Consider the following 26,028-nt stretch of genomic DNA (forward strand, 5'->3'; position numbering starts at 1 on the left):
CAAATACAATGAAATAAACTTAAAATTGTGCACAGTGCAGGTGTTTTCTTGGTAGTCTGGTTTCCTTACACAGTCCGAAATCCTAGATCGTACCTGAACTGTAAAACTAACATAGCACTAAACAATGCCCTCATTAAAACAGTTGATATTAATTCTAAAGAATTTTTAAAGAGTCAAATCACATAAAATATATTATGAAAGAGTGGGAATTTCACAACCAAACATTTTCCGTCATCCACAAACTCAGAAGAACCGATAGATTCAAGATCATTTAATTTAACATAAAGTGGCATTGTGGTCTTCAACACAACACACAACAATATATTTTACTCATCTACACATCTTGATAAATGAGAACAAAACCATTTATTTTTCCTAAAAATTGATCTATTTTAAGCACAGTCAAGGTCGATAAAAATTAAATATATCACAAAATAAATCTTTTCTTGTTTACGCCCTTTTAAAAATAACATAACAGTAAATAACAGTGAGAAAAACAGAAAATGACTGCATTACACGATTAATTTATGAGTCAACTGATGCTTTTCTGATTATCAGATTGAGTGTTGCAACTGATTCCAAGAGCTAAAAAAAGAAGTATATGCTAAACAAGATACATATCCACATAGATAAGTATTTAAATGATAACCTGAAAATATATTGTGATCTTATTAGAAAACAAAACTATGACTGACAGAACTCAAATGACATTCTAATTATTAGAAAGAAGGAAGATTTTTGCATAACAACTACATAGCTCATTTAAATTATAAAAATGACGTACGTTAGATATATCAGCATTGAAATATACATATTACAGTGTTTGAACTATTGGTCACATTCTAGGTATCTCATCACTGAGACATCCCCTTCTTCAACCATTTATGGAATCTTCCATTTTCTTCTTCATGAGCTTGATTTTGAGGGTATAATATTCCTCTTGTAGCTTAAGTACAGCATCTTGTCTTCGCAACACAGACATTTCCAAGTCCACCCTCTCTTGTAAGGCAGCGGAGGGAGTGTAGCTGGAAGAGGGAGTATCCGCTGGATCTCCAGAGGCAGTATAATCCAAGCCATGATGGTTGCTGAAATGCATAGGAAGTAACTTTGGGATGTGGAGAAAGGGAGCGACCTTGTGTTCTATCAGTGAAACAGATGGGTCATCAGAATATGCAGACGGTGAAATCTCTCCCTGGTGGTGTTTATTGGTGAATCTTTCAGCTTGTGGACCATTGTTATCGCAGCTGAAAATGAAGGAAAGAAATGTTAAACTCGTCGACAATATGTTGACAAAACAGAGCAGTGATTAGGTTCATTCATGTATGTGTGGGTGCTTCACATTTGGAGATGTTTTAAAATGTGTTTACGTGGCCAGAACATAGTTCCACATCTAAAGGTTTCCTCTTTATAACTGCTGTAACAGATCTGTTGAAGTTTTAGTTGTACTTGTCTTTGTACATAAACCTACAAGGTTGACTTCTGTATAGATGATAAAACTTGTTCTACAGTCAGGACACAGAACTACCTTGCAAATCCATTTTTGTACGATCACGTTTAAGACTTTGACTAAAAAAATATGTTCCATTTATCGGTAAACAGTTCATGTCATGCTAAATATTGAATCGATATTATTTATTAAATAAATTAGGGTTTTCTCATTGTGAAATATATTGATAAAACGATTTGACGTGCATGAAAAGAATACATATATAAAGTATATTTATATACTGTATATCGCTAATAATCACTCTACCTTACTTATTTATTCTTTCATTGTCTATACATGCAGGGTATACGATGTACAATATAATAAAATATTACATTGGGACCGGCAAACCTGGTAGAGTAAAACTTGAAGATAAATACAAGACCGCTTTATATTTTTATATTCAAATATTGTTTCACATGTTAAGCATATACCACTTTAAAGTCCAAAAAAACTGCGAAATTGACTAAATGACTTACAGGAATTAAATAATTGTTGTTTTTAGGCAATAATCATTGCTGTTAATAAAAGAACAACTTTTGTATAAAACCTGGACTGTTTATTTTCCAAGTGTCGTAAGTTTTCCGACGCCGTCTTCAGCCAAACTTTCCAGGTGGTCTGTGCTCTACTTCCTCTCCTGCCCACTAGTGCACCAGCTGCGACAAAAATAGTGTTTTCCACTTTGAAGGAAAGAGGGCCACAAGGAGTCATTGTTTGCTGCCCATGGGTTTATTTCCTTTAAATTTAAATAATTCAAATTAATCCTGAAGATGGAATAACGCATGTTAACGCATTTTTAGCCACCAGTTCAAATATTGTATATCATACCACAGGTATTGGTATGGACTGATGTTATGATGCAGAAACAAGACGTTTCAGGCCCTAAACACAATGTAGAATGAATAGTTTGTGGTTGTGATAATGAACTGTGAAATCTTTGCAGGTCATTTTGTTACCTGTTCTGCTCTGCTTCCACAAGTGATGAGATGGGAGACATTTCCCTTTGTCGTTGATGAGCGTAGTTCATCACCGAAATGACTGCTTGGGTAACAGTACTCAACTGTTCAAGGGAAACTCCGTCATCTGTAAAGGAAAAAATAACTACATGTGAAAATGTTACTCTACATCTGAAAAGTGGCTTATGCCCCCCACCCCCAAGTTTATATTTATTTATTGATCTCAAGTGCACTCTCACCTTCCCCTACGTGTCTTTTTTGCCGCTTGATCTCCTCCCTTGTCTTTGCCAGCAAATTTTCCCACTTCTTGCTACAGTCAGAGACTGTACGCTGGTACTGTGGGAAGGTCGTGTTAATAGCTTGTGCAATCTCTTCCCAGGCTTGTCTTTTATCTATCACGGTCACACCTGGGTGGCACTTTCCTCTAATGATTTCTCTTCTCTCTTGCATTAGCTGGATAAGAAAAAGGCTTTCCTGGTCCGTCCAGTTTGGTCTCCGCTTTCTGCCTGACATCCCCTCCGGTAATTCCAATGGCATTTTACTCTGGTAATGTGTAAGGAAAAGAGCACATTTCAGAATTAAAACAACAGTCTGTAGAGTTAATTTTCTTATCACCATCTCAGAAACACACCCATACATCCATAAACTTAGGAGAATAACATTATAGAGCCAACAGGTTAAGGTTGTTATTGTTATTTCATGTTTTACACTCTAAATTTCAACTATAACTGTAACAAGGTCAAAAGCAGTATTGTACCTGATAAGACGCCAACAGTGTGAAAAGGGGAGGCAGTTAAAAAGCAAGGTATCGTTTTAAAATAAGATTGAAATGTTAATCTGAAAGGTAAGGCCTTCTCCTCCGTCTCGGGGACAATGGACTCTGGCGCGCGATGATGACGTGATACCCGGTGACGTGTCAGCTTGTTTACATGCGTGTGTTGAGGCGCCGCCGCGGACATGGCTGTGGACATAACTTTACTTTTCAGGGCCAGCGTGAAAACCGTTAAAACGAGAAACAAAGCGATAGGAATCGGATTCGATTCTACGAAGGATGAGATTTTCAAGCGGACCAGACCCAGGAACGGCTTCTCTCCGAAGGCAAAAGAAGTGGTGAGTGTTTCTGCAAAGCTAACTATGCTAAGTAAGCTAGCTCTGACACAAGCCGGCTGAAGGTGCAATTCAGATTAAATCACACATTTATATATCGATTTATACTTATTGTTAATGCATAGCATCTTCTCTTATCTCATCGCAATGGGCAAGAGGCGGGGGACACCCTGAAAAGGAGGCCAGTCTGAAATAAATATATTCACATGTATATCTTTTTATTATATTTACTTTGATATCAACATAATATACCTATTTTTCACATAAGACAGGAGGGACACACCAGCTTCTAGCTTTATTGAAAACTGATGTTTAAACCCACTTTGGCTATGAAACAAAGCAAGACAGTGGTGACGTCAATAATAGCCATGAGTTCTGCAGTTTGAAGTCATTTGGAGCAGCTTTGTCTTCCTCCACAAAAATCTTTGTTAATAATTGTGTCTACATCTGACTTCAACTCATGTGCATCTAATATGGCTGATGTGAAGCATGTAATCACATTAAGAATTTACTATAATATGACGCTTTTTTGTAAAATTCAATTCTTTAAAAGACACTATATATCGCTGTAATCTTGTCACACACGTATCGCCAGATTGTAGACATCCACATCCCTACATGTAAATAATGTCCGTTGTTTTTTTGTAACTATGACTAATATATTACTAAAAATTCAGATATTAAGGAAATTCATTTTTTTGTAACCAACACCATCAAATCACACATTTTGAGGAATCACAATATATATCAATACAGTATAGGAGTGAATATAAATATTGTATCACACCAGTATTGTAGTCGTATTGTATGACAAAAACTTTCCAAACCTTCTTGTAAAGAAGCACAGATGCATAAAAATAAATTGCATTTAAAACTTGGACTGGTCAATATGGCATGACAATGAAATGTGCAGTTTATTCAAATTAAGTGGTTTTACGATTTAAATAATTTTTTTATGTGAAAATGGGGAAAATATCACTGGGTTTTGGACCAAAAACAACATTAACCAAAAAACAAGTTTCCTGGATATACATCGGAATTTTCTGTAAAAGGTATTTATAATGCAGCCCAATGTATACCATATTTATACCAATAGGCATGGTTCGTTTCTAGCAGCACTGTGCAGATGATAATTGTGTTAAAAGATTCAGTCCAAAAATCTAATCAATATAGACTTAAACTACAAACTAGTAAAAAATGTATATAAGTGCCAATACAAATCATAATAAGTTGAACATCTTTAAATAAAAGCCCACATTAGTGAGAATTCTTCAAAGTTACCATTTGAATAATTATTAGTTATGTTCAAACTTTATTTATATAGCACCTTTGAAACAATGATTGCAAAGTTATCTACAGACTGAACATTTACATATAAAGCCATATACACATATACATTCTGTATATATTTAAATACACTCACACTTGCATGTACTTTTATTCTTGGGTACATGTTGCACATTGATCTCTTCACACCAGGGTTGTTACTATACTACATTTTTAAACACGATACCGATACACATTAAAATATTCTATACCATTTTGATACCACAAGGATAAAAAATGTCCCCAAAATTCAAAATGTTTTTACTTACAAGAAGGAATCAAACTATGCAACTATGAAAACAAGATTCAGGTATGAGCCGATTGTAGTATTGTATACGGGTACAACATTTTAGTATTTTAGTAGAGTTTCAATACTTCTGACAGACAGTTTCGAAATATCTTATTTTTACAGAGGCTATGTCACCAATTGTTGGAGATCTTGACTTGCTACCAGCAGTGTCTCATCTAATGATCCGAGGGTCCTGACTGGTTTGCAGGGGTTCAGCATTATTCAGTGTAAACTGATCTTTATATTATTGATGTTAAGTTATTTCGACAGACCCGACATATGAAGCTCTTAGAGCCTGTGAGAATGTCTTTCAGGTATTCAGTGAAGGAAGTTTAAGTCAGATTCTATTCTGCCAATAATGTAGACCTATCGTCAATGGTTGGCACGACGAGACGGGAACAAAAAACCGCTTTGCTCTGTGCCATGACTTATAACGCCACGGGTCCTTGGCTTGACATGACTCTCGTGAAAACAAACCTCTTCAAAGGCACCGCGAAGAACCACTTTACATTTCCCCCGGGAGTCCGAACTCTAAGTTGTACCTGATGTCAACTATCGTACCGAGGAAAACATGAGCCCAGTCGTACCCACCCTCAACAACCGGCTTTTTGTTATTCCTTTTTTTTCACCGGTATTAGAACGAGTGGTTTAATAAAAGCACTGGTGCTGATTCAAATGAAACCCAAACCTGTCCTGTGGTGTTTGCCCTTCTGCTCTTACCCCACCCCCCTATTGCTGTCTCCATCTCCCTGCATATATCATGGTAAACCATCTCAGAAATTGAAATTGGGAGCGTGGAATGTCCTGACTGCTTACAGTTACCTTGTGGTTTTCGCCCACATCATCCCCCCCAACTCCACTATCCCTTTTTGCTCAGAGTGAAATCCAACATGGGCATCCTTTTGACATTTTTTCTCGTTATCTTCACATGTACGATTCCATAAACATACAGCAATAACATTTTCTTTCGGCTTTCGAACAATTTCTTGGTGAAAGTCGATCCTCCCAAGAGTCAGTGATTAAAGGTGGAAGATCAAAACGAGAAAAATATTAAATTAGGTCCCCAGTAACTATGTTGACGGCCGGCACGTAATGTGCACCAGATGTGGGCGCACTGACATGCCGAGCTCTCCAAGTTCCCACTGACGCTTCTTAAAAATAGAAAAGAAAGATCAAAGTTGACAAATAAACAGTCAGACCTTGAGGTTTGATTTCCCCTCAAATGGTGCCAGAGACAAAAAAAAAGCTGCTTTTTCAAGGCAATACAAAGGATACTGATGGACTAATAAGAAGGCCTGTGTTAACGGGGAGGGGATTCTTTTCCCCTCTGCGGGGTCGGTTTGGGCCACTATGATCTTCATTTCACTGCTCACTTCATCTCTCTCCACAGCAGGCCACCCCTTCTCTGGTTTAAATGAAGGAGGTCACCCTGAAATTGTTAAATTATGTGTAGAAAATAGTGCCTGGCTCTCCCTGCTGTGCCTTTTAGGATTTTGAATCCACCATTGGCTCCTTCTCCTGGTGATTTCTTTTGAAATTCCCCAACGTGTGGCAGACGTCCAGCACCTTAAGAGTGTGTTATTACGAGCGCGAGCGTCTCTTACCCACTATCAGAATTCACGGTGAAATGGAACACTCGTGTTTTCACAAAACATTTACTTTTGGAATTTTATTAGATGATAGTTTTCAGTTCCCTTCCAAAAATGCTTGAGGGGGCTTCAAAAATTCCGCTGGAAGGTTTCGTAATATCGCGTTCCACATGCAGTTTAATAACTGGTAAATTAAATGTCACTCCCATATTTGTATTCACCCAAGCATGAGATGATGCATTAATTATGAGTCATTTATCTTTAACTTGTACTTTCAAGACTTCTTTTTCCATTGCTAGACATTAGACATTATAGTTTGTTAATTTTTGTGTATTCTTTCTCGTTTTAATGTTTTTTGGTGAGTTGGAGAAGTTAGAATTACCTGAATATACAGTATATCCTGTTTTGTTTACCTCACATACGTCACACATAATCTCTAAAAAATGGCAGTCATAAACTACCACGTAAGGAAACGGTACAGAGAAAAAGAAATATCCTAATCAATTCAACTAAATGATACAATAAAAAGTCTAATTATGAAGAATTGCTTCTTGAAAAGCATCCAAACTTGAGACAGAGGGTCTCAAGTCGACAGTTAATCACAATGGGATCCAATGAATATCTTCGCTAATCACTGATGGTTCTGGCTCACTAAACAAATAAATCTGTGTGTAAAAAGGAAATGAAAATCTGTGAAATAAATCAAAAAGCTTGGATTTTGGGGGATTCTTTGATAATTATGCCTCTTAATGGTTTCTTTCCCACTTGGCTGACTCGTAAGGCTTTCCGTCAAGGCCAAGTTATTTCATTTCGGGACATCTGTGGTCGGACCTGTGTCTAATCTTGATTTTCTTTTTGAGTGCATGCTTAAAAAATGCTTTCGCATGAATCATGACCATGAGAGGGAGGAAACATTGGTGAAACACGGATTGCAGATGCTGGTCTCTTAATCACGAGATGGTCACCAGATTTAAAACAAAAGCTTCTCCGTCTCTGTAGACCAGACGCGGTTCTTGGAAGAAGAAGCGCAGCAGCTGGACACGTTCCTCACAGGCTTGTTTGGCTTTTGACAAATATTAGTTATTGTGATTTACAATTACTGAAATACTTCAAACACAGATGATGAGTGCATACTTGACCCTGACACTTCGAAACAGAGAAAGTCTCCCCCCGTTAAACCTCAGCAGATGTTTGCTCAACACCCTGAACACAGCCCATTTTTCCTGTTTGGAAATATGACTAATCTGAAACTATGCATTTTGAAATTCCAGAGAATAAATGGGAGATATTTCGAAACCCAGTGTGACCAGACAACAACTTCCCTTAACAGTTATACATTCAACGAAAATATGTTCTACTTACCTTCATGTCGGCTCAAGGTTGTGATTATTTTTAGGGTAATTAGTTTCATTTTTCAGTCAGAAATGTATGTATATCTGATATTTGACAGTGGTAAACCGTGCTCACTTTTTAGTCAAAAAAGACACACTTTAAACCGTCTACACAAGGAGCACTCGCGATATTTACAGACCCTCTGTGTAGCATGTTAGCCTTTTACCTTCCGCTACAAACAAGATTAAAATAAAGACGTTTACATTTTTTCTTTAAAAGAAAATTCTCGTCAAGGCAGGATGGACATTACAGTTGAGTAGTGTGGAGGTATTTGGATGTTTTTAATTGTCTTTTTGGACAAAGAGAAGTAAGCATGGTTCGCAACCGACAAATTAACTTACATTTTTGTATGTAACTTCCAAAAGAGACGGATTACTCTGAAAATAATTCCAACCCTTATTCAAGACGAGGGTAAGAAGAAAATATGTGGAATTAGAATTTTGGGTCCTTGACCTAGACTTTGAAAAGATTGCGTTACAAAAGTTGACTTCCAGTCAACCAATAAAAGTTCACTACACATAAAGAGTATAATATATAATGTCTACAAAACGAAATTTATATTTTCAAAAACAATTATTATGTCAGATTCCGAGACTCGCATTGGCAGTAAAAACAAGATGGTCATTTTTTCATGATGTCAGTAGAGAATAAAAGAATGAAATAAGATAACACGCAAAATAAGAAATAGAAAAACAGAACCAATCACCAATATAATTCAGTGTATCATATAATAAATCCACGTCTATCATCCCATAAGGAATTTTAGATTTCAAGTTTATTTTACAAATATAAATTGCTGACTTATTTTGCGATTAAAAACAAACAAAAAAAAAAAGAATTTTTAATTAGGCCTGCACAGATTAATCTGAAATGAAAATGACAAAGATACAACAATTTACATTTTTTATGAGATGCTATTAATATTTATAAACAATAATTGATAGTTAACTATGAATGAACGATAATCACATAAATGATTAAATGAACACATGTGCAATTTAAAAGTTTTTTTATGTGGGTCTTTGTATACAGTCATTCAGTTTTATTGTTGTTTATTAATTTGAGTGGCCAATAATAATAATACGAATTGAAGTGTGTGTGTTTAAGTTGCTAGGGGAAATAAATAAATAGTTGTTGAGACTCTGTTGAATAAAATGCCAACCGGCCACAAAAATGACAATCAATGCATTCCTTTTTGTAAATAAAAGTCCTATTTTAGTCCAGTATTGGGACATTGTAAGCCGTAAAAATTGATTTAGACATGCGGAGAAAGTACTTTGTGTTAATTGTTATTGCTGGTGTGTAAACAAGCTAAATTATCATACATTCAAGCACTTCAATGCAGACTCATCACTCCCATACCATTTTAAGACTATAATTGTGGTCTTGACAGGTTAAGACGAGACTCGATGACCTAAAAAAGCATCTTAAAATTCTATACAAATGAGTCTTGTCAACTGTCGGAGACTCCATGGTCTAAAATGTGCATTACAATTACATTACAATTAACTTTAGCTAATGGGTTGAAAGAATTTTTGAAAGTGAATCCTTTTTTGCCTTTTTTATTTCTTGTTTTCTAATAGGTTGTCTTTTATTATCACAGTTTATTACATAAATGGTTTGATGCATAGCTTAAAAGCAGTTATATAATTTTTTTTTTACTCATATTTTCCATATTATAATGCCTGTAATGTGATTTATTTTGACCTTTGATCTTGTATACCAGGCCTATGAAAACAATACCCCAATCTCTAAAAACAAAAGATCATTGTCTACGACTTTTGATGGAACAACTCTGACAACTTCGGCTTCTATCGAGAAAGACTAAAAGACCACATTGGTTAAGAATCTCCCGAACTTTGATGGTGATTTTGATTGTTTATACGTCTGATTGGAGGACCCCGACTACGAGAAGACTTAAAGAGACAACGCCGAGGCCATTAGGGAGACAGACGTAAACACGGTAATAAAATCAACATGTGGCAAAGTCTGCTTCGCCGAAGCATCCTCTCTGTGTCAGGCCAACACCGCTCTACATGGCGTCATAACGGATCGCCCCGGGTCAGGACACACAGACTCCAGAGCAAAGCGAGGCAGTCATCATCGAAAATCTGTCAGTTACCTGGATTTAACAAAACAAAAGAGCCATCCAGGCTCTCAAGAAATCTGCCAGCTTAGCCGTTTTCTCTTTTCTTCCTTATAATAATCCCCCCTGATGGTTTGTTTGGGCTCAGTCAGGGCTGGAGGGAAGCAGTGGGAAGGAGAAAGTGAGGAGGTAAAGTGGGGGTCTTTGATGATGTTGAGATTAGATGCAGCCCGGCAGACTGTCTCCTTCTGCCTCGACTGCAAGCCCCGTGTCTCCCACACAGACACACACACCTATGCAGTGGCATGAACACACACTCCGCGCTCACATGTGCACACGGACACATGAGTGCGGCGTGCATCCCCCCTCCTCATTGTTGAGGAATTACCTGCTATTTAGGGTCTTATGTTACAAGAGCAATTGATCCCCATGACCCCCTGCAAACCCTTGAGGTTGTGCTGGGAATCTGAGCTCCAATGTATACACACCGGAGACTGGTCTCACCCAGAGCAGCACTCCTGACACACACCACCGCATACCTTGCCTGGAATAGTGCTTAAATGCATCAAACCCAGTGCAGTAATCTGCTCAGTGCGAAGTTCATGGCGTCCCCCAATAATGGTAGGTACTTGATCTTGCTATGAGAACTTCTGAATGCTCACACAGCATCAGATAATACTAGTTCTAACACGCACAACTTTTAAGAGGCCTTTCCGGGTTTTTTTGTGTGTGGATCTAGCACCCTCTGCTGGCAGACACGGATACTGCTGTGTCACGCACGTGGACGATGCGACGTTCATTTTTACTTTTTGTTTATCCAAACAACAAAGCGAGGGGCTGGTTTTATCTCGTCTAGTATAGCGTTATCTAAACTGTATTGACTTCAGATACTCCTTTGTTTTTATTTGACATTAAAAAATATATATATATAATTTTAAAAGATCGTATAAAATGTGACTTTATTATATTTTGTGTGATTGTTCAGTATTTTTTGGAGGTTTTACTTTTTTACTAAGGTTTTTTCCTTTTCGTTTTTTCTTTCTTAAATATAAAAGTCGATAAAGGACATTAAATGATAAATAAAAAATAAAGTAAGTAAGTAAATTATATTTGTAGAGCGCTTTTTCTGAGCGTCTCAAAGCGCTTAAACAATCAAAACAAAACTCATTAAAATATATATACTTAAAAGATCAAGATAACACCGAGAACAACACAGGAGTCTCGCACCCAATAACAACAACATAGTGAAAATGTTACTAGTCTACTCTCAACTATGTCATCTTTATTTGCATTGAAGACTTTTGGTAAAATATGTTCAGCTTTTTAAATCCCCTCAAGTAAAACCTGGCATTTACAAATAGTTTTAGATCATTTCTCTTGATGGTTTTAAAGAAAAATCCGGCTTGTCTTGACCTTTTTAGTTTTGTCATGCACACAAATTCTGTGTTCAAAGAAAAAGTTGGCCTCACCATGCACGCAAATTCTCTGTTCAAAGAAGAGTTGGCCTCACCTCTCAGTCCTCGTCCTCCCCCAGCCCTTCGAGCTCTGAACAACAATTAACTCTTGACCTCCGATAATTGTATTATTACAGAGGTCATTCTCCGCCGAGGCCACGTTGTGCCCCACAGCAGCGTCATACGTCACACAAGTGGCTTTTTTGAAGAGGAGAAGGAGATCTGTGTGTCCAACAAATTGCCCGACTCGGTTAATCTTGACACCTTCTCGCCGCATTTTCAAATGTCGGCTCAAATAAGACGCAGCTTCGGCTGCGGTCGATTCTGGGAATGGATGTTTGGAGACATTATTAGACAGCTGGTGCCGGATTACCTCTCACTGCCAAGGCAATTAGATAATTGAGGTTGTTAGAGCGAAAAAGGGCTGAAGGCCGAAGAAGGCGTCGTTATGCTATCAAAATAATCTCCCACGCTCACCGGTCGCTGTCACAGTCTAACCGGTTGTGTCATTCACAATCCGCGTCCTGTCTCCTGCTGGACGCCACAGAGTGAGCTGTGTGCTCGCTCGCACACTCTTGTCTCCTGCCAGCACTGGGAAGCAATTTAGTCTTTTTTTAAATATTTGATCAAATTACAGAAGCAAATATTGGATTGAACTGGGTTTTCTGACCGGCAGAGATATTATGTTTGTGTTTGTTTACTCTTGTCATTTCTCCTGAAATAAATAGTCGCGGGTCGTATTAGCGATGGTTGTTGTTAATTTATTGACGAGGAAATTATAGGTTTGATTTGAAACACGGCTGAGGTAAATATTGTGAGTTTTCACGGACGTCTGTCGCCTGTTGCGTTCGATAAATAGTCAATAAACGGTTGACTCTGGCGCTCTCGTTGGTGCTGGCGGGAGAAAATCATTTGCCGCTACAGCACTTCCACATATTAAAAAAACCCCTGCGTTTATGTTTCCGACACACTCGTTTGAGCCGACACTTTGACAAGCGGACTAATTCACTGTGTCACTCTATCTTCACAGATCGGTAACATCACCAAGCTTAAAGACTTTCTGCTCCAGCACAGGAAAGATTACGTGAGCGCTGGAAGGTAAGCGTCCCGAATAATCCCACACATTCACCACCGCTGACCTGGAGTTCCCGGAGTGACTTGACGATGCCATATGATACATTACGCGGTTATAACATCGCAAGAATCAACAGAACGATACTTGATCGTGAGGTACACGCCCAACATTTAAAAACTTAATTAAAAAAAAGGTACAGTGACTTCCAGGATCCGCCAATGTTCTCTCTGTTTTCCAACTACTGTGTTATATGTTAACGCGATCCTGCCAGTGGTGGACATTTGAGTTCTATTAGGAGGAACGGACACTTTCTAGAGGGCTGTCTGTGGAAGGCGCTGTACAAATAAAGCTTACTTACTTATTAACTTGAGTTCTGACTGTGGCTGTTAAAACTGAGGAGAATGTATTGTATGCATTGGACAATACAGAATAATAATAAGTACATAATTTAACCGATTAAATGTAATAAGCATTTAGAGTCGAGTTTAATTAAAATTTGATTTTGACAGTTTTGATTTTTTTAGTTTTATTTGAACATGCATGGAATGTATTTTTAAATAAAAAAACAACTTTATTTTGAAGATATTATCTTCGTGCTCCTGGCGTCTTGAAAGTGGCTGCCCATGTGATCGGTTTTCTTGTCGGGATTGAAGTTTAATAAAGTAATAAGAATCCTCATGTCATTCAGGGTAATTCCCGAAACTCCATCATCATTTTTGTGGTCGTTTCATGTCTTTGTTCTGTCAGAGCTTGTCCTGCTCTTGGTCGTCTCATGTCAAGCTGAACTATGTGGTTAATTTTCAATTTGCTATTTTCATTGGAATTTGTTGTTTTAAGCATCATCCCGCATGTATATACAAAACAAAACCATCAATAACTTATTTTAAATGGAAAATAAACTTTCCTTTAAGTAAACTTCATGTCAGTTAAGTAAAGAATATTTTATATCAGAAGTCTGATCAAAGTTGTTTTAGCTTAACTACCATAGTTGTTTATGTTTATGTAAACTGCAAGCGTCTCTAGAAGCACCTGGTTCCACAGGTGAAAGGTCAAAAGTCAGACGGGATTTAGAAAGATTTGAAAAGTATGTGCGGGCTCAAGGTCAAGAGCCAGTCGGGTGGTCTGCAGCGGCCAGTTCCAGTCTAATTGTCTGGAATAATTGAGCTGCTACCGAGCGAAGCAGATCACGCCCAGGGAGTGTTCCAGGCCTTCACTTCAAGACACATCTGTAGGGTTGTGTACTTGTGTTTGTTTTGTCGATACTACAGGGGACTTGCAGTGAGGGGCGTGATGCTAGTGGACAATTGTTGGTTATGAAAGAAAAAAAGATTTAACCTGTAGGTATTGCCCAACATCACATTGAATTTAAGCATCTTAAAGCAGATGAACTATGATTTAATGACTGTGATATTGATCCAATAATCAGGTTTGTGTCTCGTTTAGACTATTGTAAAAGTTTATTTTGGTGTCAAAACAAAAAGGAGATGTCTCGCCTGCAGTTAATACAAAACTCTGCAGCGAGTATTCTGACCTGCTCTAGTAGAAGAACTCACATTTCTCCGATCCTTAAAACTCTTCACTGGCTGCCAGTTTCTTTCAGGATCAACTTCAAATTCTGGTTCTTACTTTCAGAGCTATTCATGGTCAGACTCCTCCTTACATCAGTGATCTGATCCAGCCTTACACTCCAGCTCGGGCTCTTAGGTCTGTGGATCAGAATCTACTGATGGTCCCTGAACATGGTCCCGGACCAAAGGAGAGAAATCCTTCCAGGCTGTTGCTCCTAAGCTTTGGAACGATCTTCCTCTCTCTCTGTGTTTGATGATCTACTGACTCCTTCAAGAAACATCTTAAGAAATTTTTATTTGTGCAGGTTTTCCCTGATTTTCTGGGACTCCTGTGTTTGTCTTATGTCTCTTGATCTTTTAAAGTATATATTTTAACTGTGTATTGTTTTTATTGTTAAAGTGTTTTGTGACCCTGGTCTAGAAAGGCGCTTTACAAATAACCTTTACTTACTTACTTACTTACTTACAGTCTACTATTAACATGGGGTATCATTGTTTTCTGTGCTAAGCATTTATTCAAAAATATTTGAATTATCCAAGTTGCTAATATGGATTAGATTTAAAAGTTACATTACATTTCAAGTCGTATATAATTTAGCAAGTGCGTTAGTTTTAATCAAAGTTGTTGTTGTTGTGTCTTTTTCGTCCACTAGAGGGAGGTATTTTATGCTGGCGGCACTAAACCGTCTGCAATTGAAACCGTTATTGATGAATAATTTTTAGTAACTTGAATATCAAACGAGAATTATGCAGCGACTACTGCATCACCCTTTACAAGAACGTATAACGTGGAACTGTTGAAGAGAATCTGCTTTGAGATCTTACGTGGCTCATGCATTTGTGTTTGACTTTTTGCGTTGCAGCCTCATCTCCTCGGATTTCACTCGCATGACGGACAGCGAGCGAGACCAGATCGACCAGGATGCTCAGATCTTCATGAGGACCTGCTCTGAAGCCATCAAGCAGCTGCGCAATTTTTGTAGGAACCTTGTTAGAAGTGAATATTCGCTAAAAAAAGAAAGTTGTTTTTCACACGTTGTCTCCTGCAGCGGAGAAGCAGGTGTCGTCTGCACAGGTGAAGGAGCACCGAGCGGCAGTGATGGAGCTGATAGAAATGTACCTGAGAGGTCAGTCTGGTGAAGGCAGCAGAGTCGATGTTGTCGGGAATGACGAGCATGTCGTCCTCAGGAGTGTGTAAACTGTACTCGGAGCAGAGAGCCATCAGAGTGAAGAGGATGGTGGACAAGAAGAGATTGTACGTTGTTTTTTTTCTGTTTAAAAATCAGTCTAAATTATGTTTTTACGTTTAAATGATCTGTCCTCGTCACACGGTTTTGGTTTCAGGTCTCGACTGGGACCGGATCATTACAGTCGGGTGGAGAAGCGGCAGGAGGAGAAGAGGCAGGAGGAGAAACGGCAGGAGGAAAAGCAGCAGGAGGAGGAACGCGGCGGGGAGAAGACCAGCAAGGAGGAGGTTTCAGGTGAGAATATGGATTTTTTGTTCCGTTGCCATGAGCAACACACTCATGTGAAGAGTGTGGAGGAAATGAATCATTTGTTCTGTTGTTTCTCGTTAAATTTGACTCGTGTGACATCATCACCCGGAGACGGTTTCATCGAAAGACTTCAAACTGAACCCTGTATCAACAACGGCGTCTATTATTAGCCTGTTTATGAACCTCAGTGTGAGAGTTCCACGAGTACATGCTCCGCCTTATTATTGATTGATCGATTTTTACATCTATATCCATTGATGAATCAACATGTTATTAAGCAAATTAAGCTTCATAAACTAAACATTTGTTTATACTAGTTAATTACCTACAAGAACATGTTGTCACTTTGTTCTTGTTTTTATGAATCTATTATCTGTGTCTGCTGTGAACTGGAAAACCAATTTCCCAAATCTCCAGAGGGATCAATAAAGTTTATCCATCTATTAACCATTTTTGTTTCTAGAATTCTCTGAACAAGTTGTTTAACAAACCTTCAGTGACTTTATTAGTGAGTCGTGAGAAGCGTTGGTGCTTCAAATGTAAATGAGATAAAATATTGTGATGTGTTCTTCCTCCTCCTCCTCCAGAGAAGAGTGTGTCCGAAGTCCAAGACAACAGCGTCAACCTGTGGGAGGAGCCCCGAGTGGAAGATGAACTGTCCCCCGAGGAGATCCAGATGGTGAAAACCTCTCACTTTTCATTCACACCGTAGCAACGTTGGCGGTCTTTGATTGACAGCCAGGGGTTAACAGACAGCTTAACGTCTGAACATTTGATCGTTCGTCTTCAGTTCGAGCAGGAGAACCAGCGGCTGGTCAGCGAGATGAACAGCCTGGTGGACGAAGTCAGGTGAGAGCCGAGCACCACGAGATTTACGACACAACAACTGACTCTACATCTCAAAACCCTTCCAGGCAAATCGAAGGCAAAGTCGTGGATATCGCAAGACTCCAGGAAATATTTTCGGAGAAAGTCCTGCAACAAGTAAGAGAGGATGTTTGTCAGGTCACAGGAAACACCTTCAGCTCCTCTCTCTCTCCTCCTCCTCCACCAGGAGACCGACATAGACAACATTCATCAGCTGGTCGTCGGCGCCACAGAGAACGTCAAAGAAGGAAACGAGGACATACGAGAGGTGATTGACATCCGGTGATGGGTCGTGTCGACTTGTGTAGCTGACTCGTGGTGACGTCTCTCTCACAGGCCATCAAGAACAACGCCGGCTTCAGAGTGTGGATCCTCTTCTTCCTGGTCATGTGCTCCTTCTCCCTGCTCTTCCTGGACTGGTACGACAGCTAACATGAGCTAGCAAGGACTTCACCCTAGTGTGGCACATGTTGCCCCCCCTCCTCGAGATGCACTTTTACACTCTGGACCGGAGAACAATCGTCGTTCACATGGATCTCGACGGAGATTCCAGATTGAGGAAAACATTACGTGAATGAACTGCTACATGTTTAAGCTATAGTTAGATTTTTAAAATCACAAATCATGCTCTTCAACATCCTCGTGTGTCCTGCACCGCTTTAGCTGTTAAATGTATCAAAATAAAGTTCACTGACTCTTGGACAACATCTTCATTCTACTCATTTTATTCAATAAGTCCGTGCAGTGTTTGCAAATGCTGACAATCCTTCTGTCCAATCAGAACCCAGCCTTGTTATCGGGCTCCGTCCAATGAAATATGTGTTACTGCTGTAAAATGTTTGGTGATGAATGTAGTTTTGATTCTTTTGTTTCAATGAAAGATTCAATTGGATTCCAATCGATTTAATAGGAAGCAAAAAAAAGACAGTTAAGTTTATTCTACACTAGGTGGCGGTAGAAACAAAAGCCCACAGACACGGCATCTTTCTCATTATTTTTGTTTACATATGCCAACGGTGTTGCTTTATTTTGATTATTTTCACTCTAATTCGTGTGATAGTCATTATTATGTGTAACTGTCCATCCTGAAGGTGTTCTAAGCCGTGCTGTATTATTTAATGTTTTTAAATTTACGGTCAATTCATCATATTTCATCATAAACTGCAGGACGTTTTACGTTTATATTCTTTTTTTCTATCAAATATTTTGTTTAACATACCTATTTTTAATTTGTTTAATGCTTTAAAAAAATGAGCTTTATTTTCTTTATGATTCAATAAAAGAAAACTGGCTTCTTTCGAAAAATATTTCCAGTAAAGAGAAAAAAAGCTTTCAGCTTAATTTAGAAATTTTTATTTTGACTGAAAATTTTGGGGAAGTTGCTAAAAAATAAAAAAACAAAGAAAAGGCAGTTTTAATTTTTTTTAATAACATCAGTCTTAACCCTTGTGATAACGCTGGGTCAAGTTGACCCGGTGGCCCGAAAACAAATGTGTGGGTAAAGGGGAACAACCTTTTCTCTTTTTTTTTGCAACTTTCTTGTAATTGAATAATAAATAAACAACTCTACCTCCTTAATTATTGGTAAAATCTCAGCTACCCAAATCTAGTTGTCTATAGTTTTTTTTCATAGCAAACAGGTGTTGAGTGAGCACGTGAACCACTAGGGGCCAGTGTTGTCCCTTCACAGGATAAACTGACACCGGCGCGAGCTACTGGTGAGAAAATGTGGGCACTTTTATTTCAGTTCAACATTGTAGCAAATGGGTTTCAATAAAAAGTTACATCATCGTGACATTCAGAGAAATAAATTAAAAAGCAACAGACAAGCAAATCTACTTTCAGATCGTTCCACTAAACCTTATCACCGACGAGCCTCCACAGACATCAACACGAAGGCTTTTTTTTTAGTTTTTTTAAAAGTTTTTTTTAGTTTTCCTACATTTCTGCGTCTTCACTAGCGATGCGATTGACATTCAACACTGTAGCATAAAGATTCTGCTGAGAGGGGAACAGCTGAGTGGAGCCAGAAAAGCACTTGGTGTTCACAAAGACCTCGAATGAAACTGCTGACAATCAGTAATGCTGGTTAAAAACGAATCCACATGTTAATACTAAAATGCGCTGGGATCGGGTTGAGTGGAAATGGTTGCTGGTTCAAAGATGCCTCCAGATGAAGCCTGTTTTTTAGCTTAAACACCTTTTTTTTAAGCAGATCAGATATTTCCTCTTTTTCTGCAAGAATGACCTCAAATCCTGTACTTTGTATCCAAGACTTTACATTTTATGGCTCATTTACCCCAAAAATCCATACTTTAAACTATTTTTAAACATATTATTGAAGTACTTTTCTATATGTTGTAGTTGGTATCCTGAACATTCTGTTCTTGTTTTGACATGGTACTGATGTATTTTAACTCGCCTTAATATTTGTACTTAGTATATAAGTATATAAACTTACAAGTTCATAGTTTGCATCAGTAATAACTGTCTCGGTCTAAGTATTTGTACATTTGTTATTTGCTATTTCAACATTTAAGCTTAACATTTTATACCTAGAATATGTTTTAGTTTTTTAAATTCTTGTCAATGCATGTCCATATATTCCCACTACTTCTAATGAAAGCCATAATCTATAGTCTCAATCTTTTTCTTTTTTTCCTACACTATTTCTTTTTTATGCTTCTTTTTGTCAATTGAAAAAAAATGAAGGTTGATATTGCGATAATGAGTCGCTCACATTCTGAAGTTCACGTGGATGAACCAACGAATGCTTTGGGTTTAAGTCATTCTGGGATGTTGCGTCAGTCTTTTTTTTTTTTTAGCTTCTCAAGGACATGAACAGAATATTTGAGTCAAAAACAGAGTTGCCTTCAGTCTGTGCGTCGCACAAAGAGACGTTTCAGTTGTTTCACAATCTGAGCTATAACGTGAGTTTTGAACGTGTATCTACAAACATGTGTGTGTGTGTGTGTGTGTGTGTGTGTCAGTATACACTTGGCTTCTCTGTGGCGTCAAAATAAATAACAACATATGCTGTTCAAACAAACCATGAATCAGCTGACTGTGGGCCTCGGTCTCTCCGTGCACCAGCCGACCAGACCAGAGCAGCGAGGCGGCGGCTCAGGTGGGCCAGAGGGTGACGTGAGGCCACAGAAACGGCGGCTTTGCTTGAATGGCACGACCATGTTTTTATTTATTTTGCTGCAAGCCGCCGGGTTCCTCAGGCCAGTTTCTGCGCCGTCTCCGTCTCCTGCTGGGTCACCTTCTCCTCGGACATGATGGTCATCCAGGGGGAGACGGACCGGGTGATGGTCTGCTTGGCGATGTTGTAGTGGTTGATGAGGGTGAAGAGGCGCCCGCGGCCGGTCGGCCCCTGAGGAGGGAAGCTCCCGTACATCCCGGCCGGCATGCAGCGACCCTGCTGCTCCACAGACGAGAAGATCACTCGTTCAAAACCATTCATTTTTGACTTCTTTTGTTGTCATGGTAACAATTTGATTTATTTCGCTAATTCCCATTAAAGTCAGCGTCAAAATGAAGCTCACACTTTTGTATTTATTTGGTTTGATAAATGTAAATGTCATTAAGAAAGGGCCAAAATTAGATGGACAGGAACAGAACTTAAGAATATAAAGGAACATTTACAAAAGTAACATTTGGACATTAGTATAGAGATTATTATTAATATTATTATTATTATTATTAGTGGATGTTTTTTTATTTTTTTCTATAATTATTTCTTACATTTTAAACAATCATGACTCATGTAGTAGAACTCTATCTATGACGATAACGATGATCTTTACTACTGATGGAAAAGTCCTTAGCTGTTCAAATTTACTTATAATTTAACACATATAATAATATAATCTCTCTTATTGAGTGAGAAAGGAATGTGTTGGTACTTCATGCCAGGTCTTCACATAAAACTCTCTTTGTATATTATGGAAAATCCACCCCCGACCTTAAGGAAAATAACTTATTTAAGTTTATTTTTTGTTAAAAAACCTTTAGAGTAAGCTAATTAATTGTGTATGTAACTGCAAAGATGATATAACAGCGAACTAACAGCAATGTTTTTTTAGAAACATGTAATGGCTCTGTGTTGTTTTACTTTCTTACTTGTATTCAAGTAAAATGCGTGACTTTAAACCAGATCTGGTTTCTATTCTTGACGACCCGAGTCTGTGAGTGTCACATGACCACCAAAATACTTTACGGCAGTGGGTCAAAGGAAGTACTTTCATATGAAGTAATACTTACTTACTTTGAACCAGGAAGATAGAACAAGAAAATAACACAAGAGATGTTTTGTCTTGCTAATAAATAAGCATAGAAAAATTCTCACAGCAAAACAAATTCACGGTATTGCAGTTAACCTATTCCGACTCTAGAGGGAGCCAGAGTCAATATCTTTAAAGAAAAAACACAGATCAGGCCTTTAATAGTTACCGTGTAAACGAAGCTGTCGGGACAAGGCTGCTCGTACTGGTAGATCTTGTAGACGATGAGGAACACCACACACACCAGGAAGGCCAGAGCGCAGATCACCAGCAGGGTCACCTGGACGGAGCAAACGACACAATGTTGCTCATGTTGCTTTGTGGCCAGTAGGGGGTGTAAGAACATATCGTTGAACTAAAAGATTTTTTTCAATAGAATTTTATTTATCTACTCTATTTTGAATTGTTTTTATATCATAGTTATTTTTAGTTTTAGATTTTCAATAAAGACATTATTACACTTTTTTAAATGTACTATTAACTTAAAAATATTAAGCGGTTCTTAAATGTTGTGTTACAATCAAACCTTCAGCCAAACCACTCCCACGAGACTGGGGACGAGAGGATACAGTCGACACCAAAAGCTTTCGAGGTCGAGTTTGGACATATTTTAGTTTCAAAACAAACGAAATGCAGTTAGAATGTAGTCTGTATATTCAGCGACGCCAAAGTATGACAATATATCAGTGTAATACACATCCCTAGTTGCCATTTTATGTTTCCACAGTAATGAACGTGTTATTGAGAGTTTGTTACAACCCTGCAGCATGATGACGCTCCATCTTCCAGACGTACATATATCCTCCTGCTCATAACTCAGGCCTCCATAGATCAGTATCATTAAGATACACCGCCTGAAGGACGTGACACTGACTCATCTGTAGTCCATCGGAGACACAGAGTGAGGCACAGAGGCCTTTTGGGAGGAAATCGGAGTTCAAAAATTAGAAAAAGATTAAACCCTCTTGGATTCTTGGATACCTGAGGTGGTTTTGGACTAGACAGGATGTCGCACAGGCACTTCCTGAAAAGGTCACTCTTGATGCCTAGGAGCGATTGTGGTGTCAGAACTATAGAGACCCATAAACCAGAATATGTGTGGGTCCTTCAACAAATCCACTAAGAACTGCTTGTGGAAATCCTGTAGCAGAGCAAGACAGACCATCTGTGCATCCATCTCTGGTCTCACTTCGGGTGGAGGGGGGGGTGGGTTATGTAACGGCTGCTGGTGTTTTCTGCCATGTGGGAAGGGGTGAGAAGAACCGGGCTCATTAAGTGGTTCTGTATTCTAGTGGGTTTTCAATGACTCACCGGGTCATTATGTATCGATTTGTTGTGCCGTCGGTGTTCCCATGTTGAAGTGTGAGACTGAAGAATGAAAACTTTGAAGACGACTAGAGGTGCTTTAAGGCCCTTGAAGCAAACATTCTGTTAAACTCCATCAGTCCGGTCTGCTTTTGCTTCTTTTACTATATGAAATGTTCAAATTCATAAATAATCTAAATATAGAAGTTTATATTTAAAAGGCAACTAATGTGAAACTCAAACTCTCCTGACTCACTCACATGTTTCAAACTTTGAAGTATTTCTCTCCAAGACGCAGTAAGTCCATCACCACAACCATGTTTTGAAGTGATTACTTTATAAAGTTCTCCCCCGTCTGAAATCTCAGCGAACGAGAGGTTACGAGAGCGGAGTCCATTATTCCCGCCCGCTTTGTTTGTACAACGAGTCCCTTGAAGATGGAGACTTTTTGAGATTGATAACGCGTAATGAGCGTAATCTCGATGTTTGACCAATCACAGCGGAGTGGGCGTGGTTATGGTAAACATGATTTAATCACCAGAAAAACAAAGCATTTTTTAGTGGGCGGGGCCTAAGCACATTTTCTGTTGTAAATATTTCAATGAAAAGAGAGTTTTGTACAAACAGACACACACTGGTGAGTACAATAGAGTCCAAGATCAATTTAAGCGACACTTAAATCAACACGTTAGTTAATCTTTAATGTTAAAAAATGTATTTCTGTATAGTTGGCTGGTACTAGATCCAGTGGTGCATTATGGGATTTATGATTCGCTTCATAAATGTTGAATGTTTTGCACTCTCGTGCTCGACCAAGTATGCAGACAAAGAATTATATTATACTATATTATAGCGCACTGCACTATACTATACTATACTATACTATACTATACTGCACTGCCATGCCATGCACTATACTATACTATACTATACTATACTATACTATACTATACTATACTGCCATGCACTACACTCTACACTATACTATACTGTAATATAGTATAGTATAGTATAGTATAGTATAGTATAGTATAGTATAGTATAGTGCACTGCAATATACTATACTATACTGCACTGCCATGCCATGCACTATACTATACTATACTATACTATACTATACTATACTATACTATACTATACTATACTGCACTGCCATGCACTACACTCTACACTATACTATACTGTAATATAGTATAGTATAGTATAGTATAGTATAGTATAGTATAGTATAGTAAGTATAGCACCGTAAAGTTTATTGTATTTTTCCTTGTTTGGGGCTACTATTTGTTTTTAATGAATTGTTTTCATATCATATTTCTAAATAAAATCTATATAAAAAGGAAATACAGCTAAAAAGCTTTATGTCAGGATGTTGCTTTATCTTATGTAATTAAATTGTGTTGTTGTTGTGAGAAAATATTTGAAATATAAAATGTTTTCTTCTTTAAATAAAGGTCAAATCATATAGACACTTACCATTTTTATTTTGTATTTATTTTATTCATTATTCATTACTCATTTCTATATATGACTGTAGGGTTTTTCCCTCAAAAATATGTAAATAAATATAAAAATGTTTCGAGTGATTTAACTGAGCGAGCTCAGGAATTCACGCCTGACTGAAAAAGATTTGGATTTTTTTCATCTTCTCCATGCACACTGACTGAGTTTTAAAATGAGGACAAAATCTTGTTTTGAATCCATACACTGTCTTTGTTTAAAACGCTAACTGATCTTACGGCTCTGATCTCCACACATTCCAAACCTCTGACACTCGCTGCAGAGAGAATCTTCAACAGAAATATGTTCCTGTTCCAAGTGTTCTGTATGTTGTAATCTGTCAGCACAGCAGTGGAGGTGCTGCATACGGTGGGAGAGATGCTGTGGATGGGAGGCCGCCGCCATGGCAACCGGTGAATTAATGTGTAGGGGGGGGGGGGGTTGTTGAGCGGATCGCCAAGAATGATGTGTGTCAGTCGAGCCGGATGACATAAGGGTGGTCGGTGGGTGTCGAGGGTGTCGGAGGTCAAATCTTACCTTGACTCGCTCTGAAACACCTTCGATGATGCTTATGGAGAATTCTGCCATCTTTGGAGAGCGTTTTCCTTTCTTGTTCTCCTCGTACTCAGCCTTTGTCTTCACCACCACCTGCTCGAAACAAACACACAGTAGTACACAAACACCTCAAATAGATTTCACTTCATTATTACTTTGTATTAATGAAAACTAAAAATGTAAGTTGTATAAAACTAATGACACTTTCTAATCAAATATTTAAGATTTTCCCTCGTTTGAAACAATCAGGTTATTAAGTGTTTAAGGCTAATAAAGGTGACACATGTCAAGTTATGTTTAATTTTGAATACAATAATAATAACAATACTAATAATAAATGTGCATTAATGTGTTGTTGGTGAACACTGTAGAACACCTCAGACAGATACAGGGTTTCATTATGTTGTTTCCTCGCTTATTCTTTAACTATATCCCCCCACATGTTCCTAGCTAGCCAGGGTTGCGGACACACAAAAGCGTAAAAATGCTGCTCTCTTCAAATACGAGAATTCATCTGTTTTTTTGCTATTTTAAATCATCCCCGTTCAAATGTATGTGTTTCTTGTTGGACAGAAACTTGTAGATTTCGCTTTATCGGTAATGATTTATTTCATTAGAAATAAAAATATGTTTAATTTGAACAGAATACTTAAGACATAAGATTAAAAGAAAATGGTTGAATCGCCACACATATTAATTGGATTGTGTTGTTGTGGCACTGAACATATAGAATACAACGATCTTAATCTAGATAATATTGTTTAAAACGTTCTATCATTCATGGATGAAAGAGTAAATACACGAAATCACATATCAATGCGCAGCCGCATCACTCCCGTCTCATCAGGTATACCGACGACGGTGTAATCGAAGAAAAACTAGTGCCATCTTGGACGACTGTAAACAATGCATTATTTCTTTATTTTTTCCCAAAAAAAACTATCAAACGCGGATGATAAAAGAAGCTTCACCTTATCCTTGGGCAGCTGCAGCTGGCTGGCGTCCAGAGGAGTGATGAGAGGAATGGTGTCAAAGCCATCCTCGCACATCTTCCCGTTGTTCTTCTCGCTGAAATTGTTCCCCAGTTTGACCATCTTGACGCAGAAGAGCTGAGGACACAAAGAAAGATGCTCTGTTGAGGCACGAGCTGCGACACAAACCTGGAGAAAAAAAAAAGATGATATGAGGTGCAAATCTACCCACCGGTCGAGGTGTGTGTGTGTGTGTGTGTGTGAGCGTCAGATGGTGTGTTTTGTTGGTGCTGGTGTTCTGGCGGGTTCTCCCGGTGTTTGCTTCTGACGCAGAGGATGAACAATATGGTGCTGATGTTGCTGCGCTGATGTAACGGCCTCATTTACATCCGACCCACGTGACTCTGACGTCATCCACAGACGCCGAGCAGCAGGGGAAAATGTTTTTATTTTTGTAACCGTTCAGATCATCAACCAGGTGGTTCTTGTTTTCATTATGGGATACCAGGCTACACATGATAGGGAAACAAACAACCTTTGACATGATAACAAAATAAATTAATGTTTTAACGACCACATGAATTAATACAGAAGAGCATTGAAGAGGTTTAGACTGAAACAGGGGGAAATTCAATTTATTTTATTATGGAAGGTTTTTGTTAGTGGTTTTTTTTAGGTTAGTTTAGTGTAAAAATAATTATTTAAATTGTATCTGAATTA

General features: G+C 38.3%; 3 protein-coding genes across 4 annotated transcripts; 1 reads left to right on the plus strand and 2 right to left on the minus strand.

The window, feature by feature from the left end:
* Positions 1-257: 257 nt before the first annotated feature.
* LOC148070545 (uncharacterized) lies at positions 258-3,340 on the minus strand. The gene is made up of 4 exons (XM_087800003.1): positions 3,200-3,340; positions 2,682-2,985; positions 2,443-2,569; positions 258-1,244 (listed from the first exon to the last, which is right to left on the minus strand). The coding sequence occupies exons 2-4, from the start codon at positions 2,977-2,979 to the stop codon at positions 875-877; spliced, it is 795 nt and encodes a 264-aa protein (XP_087656129.1). The 5' UTR covers positions 2,980-2,985; positions 3,200-3,340; the 3' UTR covers positions 258-874.
* Positions 3,341-3,360: 20 nt separating this feature from the next.
* Positions 3,361-17,396, plus strand: stx18 (syntaxin 18). The gene is made up of 11 exons (XM_087800004.1): positions 3,361-3,552; positions 12,716-12,783; positions 15,192-15,307; positions 15,378-15,455; positions 15,517-15,583; positions 15,673-15,809; positions 16,412-16,503; positions 16,615-16,673; positions 16,739-16,808; positions 16,879-16,959; positions 17,028-17,396. Exons 1-11 carry the CDS (start codon positions 3,400-3,402, stop codon positions 17,121-17,123), a joined length of 1,017 nt encoding a protein of 338 aa, XP_087656130.1. The 5' UTR covers positions 3,361-3,399; the 3' UTR covers positions 17,124-17,396.
* A 1,008-nt stretch (positions 17,397-18,404) lies between these two features.
* Positions 18,405-25,678, minus strand: LOC148070547 (neuronal vesicle trafficking-associated protein 1-like). 2 transcript variants are annotated; one of them, XM_087800007.1, is made up of 5 exons: positions 25,541-25,678; positions 25,309-25,446; positions 24,320-24,430; positions 21,147-21,257; positions 18,405-20,115 (listed from the first exon to the last, which is right to left on the minus strand). In XM_087800007.1, exons 2-5 carry the CDS (start codon positions 25,429-25,431, stop codon positions 19,915-19,917), a joined length of 546 nt encoding a protein of 181 aa, XP_087656133.1. In that variant the 5' UTR covers positions 25,432-25,446; positions 25,541-25,678; the 3' UTR covers positions 18,405-19,914. The 2 variants fall into 2 exon arrangements, with proteins under 2 accessions (XP_087656133.1, XP_087656132.1); XM_087800006.1 differs by having other exon boundaries at positions 24,320-24,433.
* Positions 25,679-26,028: the final 350 nt, after the last annotated feature.

This window comes from Callionymus lyra, chromosome 10 (genome assembly GCF_982586985.1).
Source record: "Callionymus lyra chromosome 10, fCalLyr1.hap1.1, whole genome shotgun sequence".
NCBI classification, from domain to species: domain Eukaryota; kingdom Metazoa; phylum Chordata; class Actinopteri; order Syngnathiformes; family Callionymidae; genus Callionymus; species Callionymus lyra.